At 42.4% G+C, this 10,096-nt stretch overlaps 1 protein-coding gene across 1 annotated transcript; it reads left to right on the forward strand.

Moving 5' to 3' along the window:
* The first annotated feature begins 4,208 nt into the window (after positions 1-4,208).
* LOC125371600 (BTB/POZ domain-containing protein KCTD7-like) lies at positions 4,209-8,639 on the forward strand. The gene is made up of 2 exons (XM_048399984.1): positions 4,209-4,382; positions 7,787-8,639. Exons 1-2 carry the CDS (start codon positions 4,377-4,379, stop codon positions 8,435-8,437), a joined length of 657 nt encoding a protein of 218 aa, XP_048255941.1. The 5' UTR covers positions 4,209-4,376; the 3' UTR covers positions 8,438-8,639.
* The last annotated feature ends 1,457 nt before the right edge of the window (positions 8,640-10,096 follow it).

Consider the following 10,096-nt stretch of genomic DNA (forward strand, 5'->3'; position numbering starts at 1 on the left):
CAATATATTGGAATATATTATTCCTGATAAAAAAATAGTTCCAGATACAACTTTTGCCGATCCTTGCATTAAAATACTGTAAAGTTATATCATTGGGTGTGTCTTGACCGAATCACCGGTAGATTCCAAGAAAACGTGTGTAAATGTACAGCTGATTGCTGTATCCGGTGTTTACGAGAAAATACACAAGGTAATCTTAATCCCTGGATATAAAACAATGCCTAGCTGAACAAAAAATACAATTTAAACGGTAAATCAACATGTTTCAAATTTGTACTGACGAAGTTACTCATCACCCGTTCGTTTGCTGAACTTCGCTGAAGGGGTACGGTGTAATTTTTTTCTGCGCATAATATTCAAATTTCTTTTTTTTCCAAAATATTGAACCCGCTAGAGGGCCGTGCGCATTATACATTGGTGCGCACTATACTAAAGAAAATACATGAAATACATGGGCGGATACAGCTTTTTTGGAAAAGAGGGGTGCACAATTAAGATCTATTTATTGTATTTCGCGGTAATTTATACAGAAATAAAGATTTTGTTCGAAATAAAAAAGGGGGGAGGGGTGGGGTGTGGGGTGTGTGTCGCGCCCATGAAATACCTTTAACAGTTTCAAAGCCAGTTTGTTGTTTCAGTAAAACATACTGTATTGCTGACAATTTGCTATGACAGTAAATAAACACCTTATATCTTCTTCAATTGTACTTGTCAAATCTTTTAGATAGCAGAAAGACATCAACTTGGCTAAGCTTGTACCAGTACACACTGTATCGTGATACGTATCGTATCGCGACCCCTATATCGCGATATGTATCGTATCGCGACCCTCCCGTATCGTTACACCTCTAATTCTTATATGCATTTTTGTTATGTTTATGATTAAATAAACAGTGTGTGAAGTTAATAGTGTTGGTTTACATATTTATAAAATATGACTTCAATAGTTTTTGTGTGTTTGGAGGCATAAACATGGAATTGCATCATCATCGGACATCATTTTTGGTCATTATGCATCAAACTTGGAAATATACTCACCATGTCTACCATAAAACTTTCTGAAAGCTTTACCGATGCTTTGAATGTTGATCAAACAGCTTCTTAGCAAGGGTCATGTGACGCTCTTTGAAATCATTGTACCCAGACGGGGCGGTCGGGTAGCCTGGTGTTTAAAGCATTCGTTGTCACGCCGAAGACCCGGGTTCGATTCCCGACATGGGTACAATGTGTGAAGCCCATTTCTGGTGTCCCCTACCGTGATATTGCTGGAATATTGCTAAAAGCGGCTTAAAACCATATTCTTTCACTCGTACCTAGACAGAGCATGCTCGGATAGATACCTAGACAGAGCATGCTCGGATAGACCTCAAAAGTTCTAAAATGTAGACACCAAAGTTTGGAGATGCTGGAATATTGTTCCACATACAGGGCAAGATTAATATTTATCTTTTGCACGTGACCTGTCAGGGAAAATAAATAAACATGACTCGTATTCAATAATGTAACCTCTAGTAACCTTGACCGTAAACAGAGGTCAGGCACAATTTAATCAAATATAAATCGAAACCTGTACATATAGTCTCAAGCAAACGTACACTGTATAGTGTCCGAAAGAAATGTTAAGATAATTGATGTTTTGAAGTGGACTTTCCCCAGGATCGTACACTGACAGTCAGCGGATTTATGGTAAGCTAATGGACATCTTGTCGGACATTGGTCATGTTTCGTGGGAATTCGGGGAAGAATACGTTCACAGTATCCCAGGGTGATTTTGTGTTGTCGCACGCAGACGGTGTAGGAAATAGGTAATGATATCAAACTTGATTGATACTGAATTATTTACAGTCCAACGTTACAAGGTTAGAGTGAAATGAATTTAACGCCGATTTGGACAATACGTCCGCTATATCAAAGCGTGCTAGCTTGGTGTTGGAGGGAAGTTCCAAGGCTGCACAAGTCGAAGACGTTTACCACTTTGGTGAAATTCACAAGACCCGAGCATGGTGCTGACAAACCAAGGGAAATCTTCAGGGATAATCAGGGATTCGAGCTAATTAACAGCGGATCCTGATATGGCCAAGGGATAGTGATCTGTATAAATCTTAACTTACTCTTACAGATCTTGTTTATCAAGTTATTATTTGTAACATGTCTTCACACGTAAACTGAGCGAGAATTGTTGAGACCTATTATAACGCTATCAAATATAATTGCTTTGTCTTAACAAAGCCATGGATCAAGACTTTGAAAGGCATTTAGAAGTAGTACACAAAAGGAAGAGAATTCATGGATGTCAACTTCTTTATTATGAGGAACAGAACGTTTCTGAGTATATGTCTACTCCTTCATCAGGTGAGTGAATAATATGAGGCCTCCCGGCCTCCCGTTTTCTGTTGTTCATTGCCATTTACTTATCAGTGACAATCTATTCCTGGCTTCCATTTGTCCATAACTATCAGCGCTAATTACTGTACAGTGTTGGCTTTCATTGTCTATTGCTAGTCAGCGCCAATTATCTGTTGGCTTCCCTTGGTAAGTTTCCAGCATTTGTCATTTTATTACTTTTGTTGTTTTCAAGTGTACATATATATGCTCTCTGCCTCATAACATTCACTCACCTGATGAAGGAGTAAGCACACACTCCGAAACGTTGTGTTCCTCATAATAAAGAAGTTGACATCCATATATTCTCTTCCTGATGTGCTACATTGTAGTGTTTCTAATCTTACAAAGCCTTTTGAAACTCGGGTAGCATTTGGATAAGTGGACTAGTATATAACACTTATCACTGGATGTTCCTATCAGAAAAAGCTTTCCGAAATTGCAGCTGTTGTACACCAACGCTGCTGAGCCTATGAATGCATGCCATGCCTCTTCCAGTAGTATAGCAATATCAGTGCGGACTGTAAATAATTGATTAAATAATTCTGGGCCAGGCAAACAAATGCTTGTCAACATCAGTAACCAATCACTTTAAAGCTCTCCTCACTTGAAAGGGTGTACTATACCCAGTCCCTCCAACTGTGTTATACTGTTCACAGCCCATATAAGATATTCTTGTATGGTTTCTATCAATTATAGGGGGCACGGGTGGCCCAGTCGTCTGAGGCGCCGTATTCGCTGTGCAGGGTTGCGTCCCTTTGGGCACGTTTGTGGTTTTACGCCGCTTTTAGCAATATTCCAGCAATATCACGGCGGGGGACACCAGAAATGGGCTTCACACACTGTACCCATGTCGGAAATCGAACCCGGGTGTTCGGCGTGACGAGCGAACGCTTTAACTGCTAGGTTGCCCGACCGCCCCGGTGGGTGAAGGGAGTGTATAGCAATGCGTGTATAGCAGTTGGCACCGGCTATATCAGGGAGACTTGTAAATGATCGAATCTGGACCAGGCAGACCAGTGGTTGAGCATTTATATGAGGTCACCGCCTGTAACCAGTCGCATCTCGGTAAACATTCCGCTCTTACGAAAAGCATGGAGTATTGGTTTTGACACCTGCATCCGCTGTTTTGCTAACATACAGTAAACACGTAGACATATATACCTGAGAATAGGTACATATTACCAATTGTGTCGTAAAACGACATTCACTCACCCCTTTAACAATATTTTCTCATCGTTAAACGATTCGCAGTTTTCGCATACGCCTTGATTCAATATTTTATCAACAAATTTTATATCATTAGCGACGTTAAGTACGCAAACTATTTCATATCATTAGTGTAAGTAAACGAACAGTGGTAATTGTTTTCGGAAAGTAAAAGAGGTATATTTTAAATGGTATAGAAAACAGGATTGGTCGCCCATGTGAATAAGACATTCAAGCCCTCGAACGCGTCTCCATCGAAACTCGTTCCACCCGTGAAGATCCGGGGTAGAATAGGTGTTCAGCAAGCCATGCTTGCCGTAAAAGACGACTGTGGATCGGATAGTCAGGCTCACTGATTTGGTTGATGCATGTCATTGTATCACAGTTGCGTTGATTGATGCTCATGATGTAAGTCGATAGATTGTGTGGTCCACACTCGATTATTTACACACCTCCGTCATATAGCTGGAATAATACTATGTGCGGCGTTGAACAACAAACAAACAAACTCACTCGTCCTGTTCACATTCCCACTCAATGACACGCTCCTCCAACTGCCGTACAACCGTATAAATAGACAGATGAGTCATAATGCGACAGGGAAGTAGCCAGTTACATAATAGGGAAAGTCCGCTGTTTCTCTCTTTCCTAGAAACAAAACCGAAAGTAGACCATGTGGAGTTGATGGACATTCCGACACGTCAGCTCTGATCAACACTCATGTCCAGCGCATTACTTCCAAGACTCCTTCATTGAAAAGACGCTTTTCACCCAGTGACAGAACAATGGCGGTAAGTGTTACTGTTTTCACGAAGTGACAGAACAATGGCGGTAAGTGTTACTGTTTTCATGATCAACCAGTGACAGAACAATAGCAGTAAGTGTTACTGTTTTCACCCAATGACAGAACAATGGCGGTAAGTGTTACTGTTTTCACCGAGTGACAGAACAATGGCGGTAAGTGTTACTGTTTTTGAGGAAAAACATACCACAAAGCGTAGAGGGTATTTCACAAACTTCCCTCATTGTCTGAAGTAATTAATACTTTTTAAAGCTAATTAATAATAAATCTGAATCACTGTAACAGTCCCGGTCATATTCTGGTCAGTGCTAAGTGTTATATATAGTTGTGCACTTATACAAATGTACCCTCGTTTCAAAAGGCTTTGTAAGATTAGAAAAAACTAAAAGGCCATGGGCTACTAAGGTCCATCGGGCCCCCCCCCCCCAAAAAATAAATAAAAATAAACACAACAAACCTACTTTTTCAGAAACCTTAGTGTGTTCTGAACATGAAATCATTTGTTAACATTGAAATATAGGGATGCACTTCCTGTTTTCATCATATTTGTAGAGGTTCCCTCAAATTCGCGACTTTGCAATCTGCCTCGAGCGTCATTTTTGTACTGCAACAAAAAGGCCAGAAACCTATGATTGTGGGTTCGAATCCCGGTTCTAGGTTTGTCATCACCAGACCCGTGCTCGTGGGTTTCACCGAGGTTATAAACGTCTGAGACCTGCATCACTTCGGGCTTTCCTCCCTCATTAAGCTGACACGCCGTAATATAACTGGAATACTAATAAAAGTGGCGTTAAACCCGACTCACTCACTCACAATACCATTCCCGGTTATATTGTGTGTGCTAAATAGTATCATGTGCTTGTCAACTTAGCAGCAGCTGCAGGATGTCAAATGTGCAGATAATATTCATGTGTACAAGGGTTTAAGTACAAGCTCTCGTGGCCTGATCGGCGTACAAATGGCTGTCCTTGGAGCGGAGCTGGTACAGGGAGTGCGTGCAAAGCATTCACATTTGTCCTGCTTGTTATAACCAGAAACCAACAACATAAACGTTTCTACCTTACCTCAAGTCAGTTTGAGTTATACAATATTCCTCAGCTATGAACTCGAACAAATTTAACCGGTTCTATCACGAATGGTAAAAAGTAAGTCTAACACACGCTGGTCTTACCAAGCTAGTTCCCGGTACAAAAGTCTTTATAAATCTTGTATAATACGTATTGAAACTGTGACTAATCTAGCACACGTCCAGGTTTTCCATAGCCTTGGGTCACTATGACCCTGATAATATGTGATGGGTAGTCTCGTGGTTAAAGATCAGTCTGCTGAGAAAAAATCCATGCATTCCCAAAAGTATACTTCCCGAAGCCGCTAAAATAAATCAAACGAAATTGTGTTGAATTTCCATTGTATATATAATTTTCTATGTATATATATTTCCCTCGCTTCATAGCTATGTGGGTCACAATGACCCTAAACATGTCACGAGCCAAATGATATTTTTAGATCATTATTACTCGAACTGTGGCACAGAACCGCTTCTCTTTCACATACCCATCTTCGAAAAGTTTATATGTCGCTATACGGCTCAGACATTACCGATACGACGCTAAACCTTCGATTTGAAGATAAAACAAAACCAAATAGAAACAGACTTACAATTGAACAGATTTGACCTTATTTGCCTAGTAAATATATTTATCGAGGTCGTCCATAAAAGTGTTTTCGGGGTATGATTAATAATCATAATTTTCCGATGAAGATTATAGTTACAATCACATGACTGCAAAGCCCTGGATTATCACTGGGCGCCTCGTTATGACATTAAAGGAATATTGCTAAAAGTGGCCTGAAGCTTTACTCACTCACATGCTCCTTCGTCTTTTGACCGCCTCCGTGGTCTAGTGGTAATGCGTCCGCCCGGAGAGCGGAAGGTCCGGGGTTCGATCCCCGACCGCGTCATACCAAAAGACGTTAAAAGATGGTACTTGTTGTTACCCTGTCTGGCGCGCGGCATTAAGGGGATAAAACAAGGACTGGTCGGCTCGGAGTCAGTATACTGTGTCTGAGTGGGGTATTCATGTTAAACTGCGGCATGGTATCTCAGTGAGCTAGCACTATAAATCGGCATCAGTCCGGACTAGTACAAGCAGCCACACAAACACATGCACGTCGCTATATAAGTGCAATAATCTTGGACGCGACGTTAAACCCCATTTCACCTCACCTTTCGTCTTTTGAATCAGGCGGTCGGGTAGCCCAGTGGTTAAACCGTTCGCTCGTCACGCCGAAGACCCGGGTTCGATTCCCGATATGGGTACAATGTGTGAAGCCTATTTCTGGTGTCCCCCGCCGTGATATTGTTGGAATATTGCTTAAAGCGGCGTAAAACCACACTCACTCAATCACTCACTCTTTCGATTCGTAACCGGAATGAGTTGTGTACATATGAGTGAGAGAGTGAATGAGTTGGGTTTAACGCCACTTTTAACAATATTCCAGTTATATCACGGCGTGTCAGCTTAATGTGGGAGGAAAGCCCGAAGTGATGCAGGTCTCAGTCCTTTACCACCTAGGTATATGGGGATAGCAGGGATATGGTGCTGACAAACCTAGAAACATAACTGGGGCGAACCAGGATTCGAACCCATAATCATAGGTTTCTGGCAAGTGTAAGGGACGCAACTCTGCACAGCGAAACGCGGAGCCTTAGACGACTGGGCCACCCGTACCTATGTACAATGACTGATCAACGGCGATGTCCATTATTCCTAGCTGCCTTTCTGAACGTTTGATAAGTTGGAGGTACCCTGCACTCAATAACCTAACGTATTGACTTGTATCAGTACTGGCAATAGCATCTCTTACAATGAACACCAGTTACTCTCAATCCGTGAAGATTCCGGGGTAGAATAGGTCTTCAGGAACCAATGCTTGCCGTAAAAGGCGACTATGCTTGTCGTAAAAGGCAACTAACGGGATCGGGTGGTCAGGCTCGCTGACTTGGTTGATACATGTCATCGATCCCAATTACGTGGATCGATGCTCATGATGTCGATCACTGGATTGTCTGGTCCAGACTCGATTATTTTACAGACCGCCGTCATATAGCTGGAATATTGCAGAGTGCGGCGTTAAACAACAAACCAACCAACTAACCAACCAGTTACTCTCAAGGATGAATACATGATGGGAGGAAAACAGGATCACATTGCATTACGAAACCCAGTTATTCCATTGATGCATTGATGCATGTGATTGTAAAGGTGCCAGTGGAGGGGCACGACCTCTCTCACCTTATGCTGGGTGTCATCACGACCAGTATTTGATAGCATGCTATATATCTGTTAGTATTTTTCTGTTGATAAGTCTTCATGTATACATATGTTTCAGTTTCCTCAAATCATAGATCTAAATGTGGGAGGACGGCACCTGAGCACCCGTATTTCAACTCTCACCAAGTACCCTGATTCCAAGTTGGCCGATATGTTCAGTGGGGAAGATGTTATGCCAAAAGACAAAGATGGACGGTTCTTCATCGATGCGGATGGCGACGTATTCGCTCACATTCTCAACTTCCTGAGGTACGAGATGCTGCCCCCTCCCGACCAGGCAGCTGCTGTACACAAATATGCAAACATTTTTGGCATTAAGCCTTTGCTTGCTAAACATTTACAGTGGGGACCAGTCTTTGCACAGGCCTTGAGAGACAAGTGGAAACGTGGAATAGCCGGGTATGACGACTGCCTGAATCAGGTGCGGGAAGGCCTGGTGGCAAGTCGGTATCACAGTGGTGTCTTGTACATCCAGTTCTCGGATTCCTCTCAACACATGTTCACTCTGTGCAAGGTGGCTGGTATTCCTGAGGGACATCAGGTCATCAACGTCAAATACTCCTCCTCTACAATGGATGGGACCAATCTTGTCCATTTCCTCAATGAGGATCTGAAGCGTATCGGTGTTCACCTTCAGCCGGGGGACTTCCGACCAGAACCAAAGTGTGGTTGTCGCGTGGCTTTTCGGTACATGATAAAACTTGAGTAACTGATGTACCCATAATTGTCACATTGTGTAGTTTGGTGCGATTAATGTATACTTCCCAGGCGAATAACATACAATCTACAGCAACCTATGCTTGCCGTAAAATGCGACTATGCTTGTCGTGAGAGGCGACTAATGGGATCGGGTTGTCAGGCTGGCTGACTTGGTTGAAGCATGTCATCGTTCCCAATTGCGTAGATCGATGCTAATGATATCAATCACTGGATTGTCTGGTCCAGACTCGATTATTTACAGACCGCCGTCAAATAGCTGGAATATTGCTGAGTGCGGCGTTAAACAACCAACCAACCAACTTTTAGGCATAATTGTCGATTAAGCAACGTGGCACACAGGTGTTTGAGAAGGTGAAAGACGAAAAATAACAAATAATTAATTGATGTAACTTGTTTACACTAATTAACAGGCGAGTATAATCATATTCTCCTGACAAAAGTATACATGATGACTACACAGCTAGTTTCAAGCTCTGTAGTGGAGAGTATAGTTGTATATAATGTTTATACTTGTGATTACGTATACACTTGTCTAGTGGTAGTGCGTCCAACCGGAGAGCGGGTGGTCCGGGGTTAGATCCCCGGCCGCGTCATACAAAAAGACGTTGACTTGTGACGGTTGAGTCATGTGAATACATCTAAGTTGTGCTTGTACCATATGTATTGTGTAATAAAATACCTACATATTTTACTGTTGCTTTTAGTGTCTTTTGTCTTTGTTTGTAAACGCCGCACTCAGCAATATTCCAGCTATATGACGGCGGTCTGTAAATAATCGAGTCTGGACCAGATACGATGACATGCATCAACCACGTCAGCCAGCCTGACCACCCGATCCCGTTCGTCGCCTATTACGGCAAGCATGGGTTGCTGAAGACCTGTTCTACCCCTGCTTTTTGTGAGTAAAAACGGATTTACTCCGCATAAACAAAAGGACGAGAAGGAGGAGAGACGTAAGTGTTCCAGACTGGGGACATTATCCACAGAAGGGAGAGATCCACGTTTGTCGCAGAACTGTCAGAATCGGAAATTCGAACAGACGATATGTGGACCTCGCAAGGGCTAAGAGATGACCGTCTGTACTGTGAAATGTGACACCTAAGTTTGTTACTCTTAAATAAATTTTCAACAATTGTGACCCTGCTTCACCATCAGGAAAACATCTTCTCATCCTTCGTTAATAGATACTTTCAGGTGAAGGTTTTATCGTGGATAAATTCTGTACATTTCGTCCTGAGAATCTTAGCTGCATAAAGAGTTATGGTTATTACAGGGAGATCAACCACATTTCTGTTTTCATAAAACATGACAATCCAGTGAAGTGCTAATGTTCCGGATATCCTATGCTAGAATGAGCGTTTGACTGTTGAGGACATTGCACTCATTGTTAGATACGTCGTCTCCTGGCAGACTTCTCGGATGTATAACAAGGGTGCGGCTGTGCCGTCCGTTGCCCGTTAAGGGCCGTGGCTAGCTGGTGGGGCTCTTCGGGAGTGTTTCTGTCTTCTCTTGCTGGTACATATAGGATTACCTTAGTACATATCATATGTGGGTCTGTCAGTAGAGGATACTCCGAGTCCAACGTTACTGTGGAAGTATTTCTTCAATAACTCTGACATAAGCGTCTTGGTAGATGAATCGATCTTGT

This window comes from Haliotis rufescens, unplaced genomic scaffold, assembly GCF_023055435.1.
Source record: "Haliotis rufescens isolate VD_foot unplaced genomic scaffold, xgHalRufe1.0.p SCAF_2, whole genome shotgun sequence".
Classification (NCBI taxonomy): Eukaryota; Metazoa; Mollusca; class Gastropoda; order Lepetellida; family Haliotidae; genus Haliotis; species Haliotis rufescens.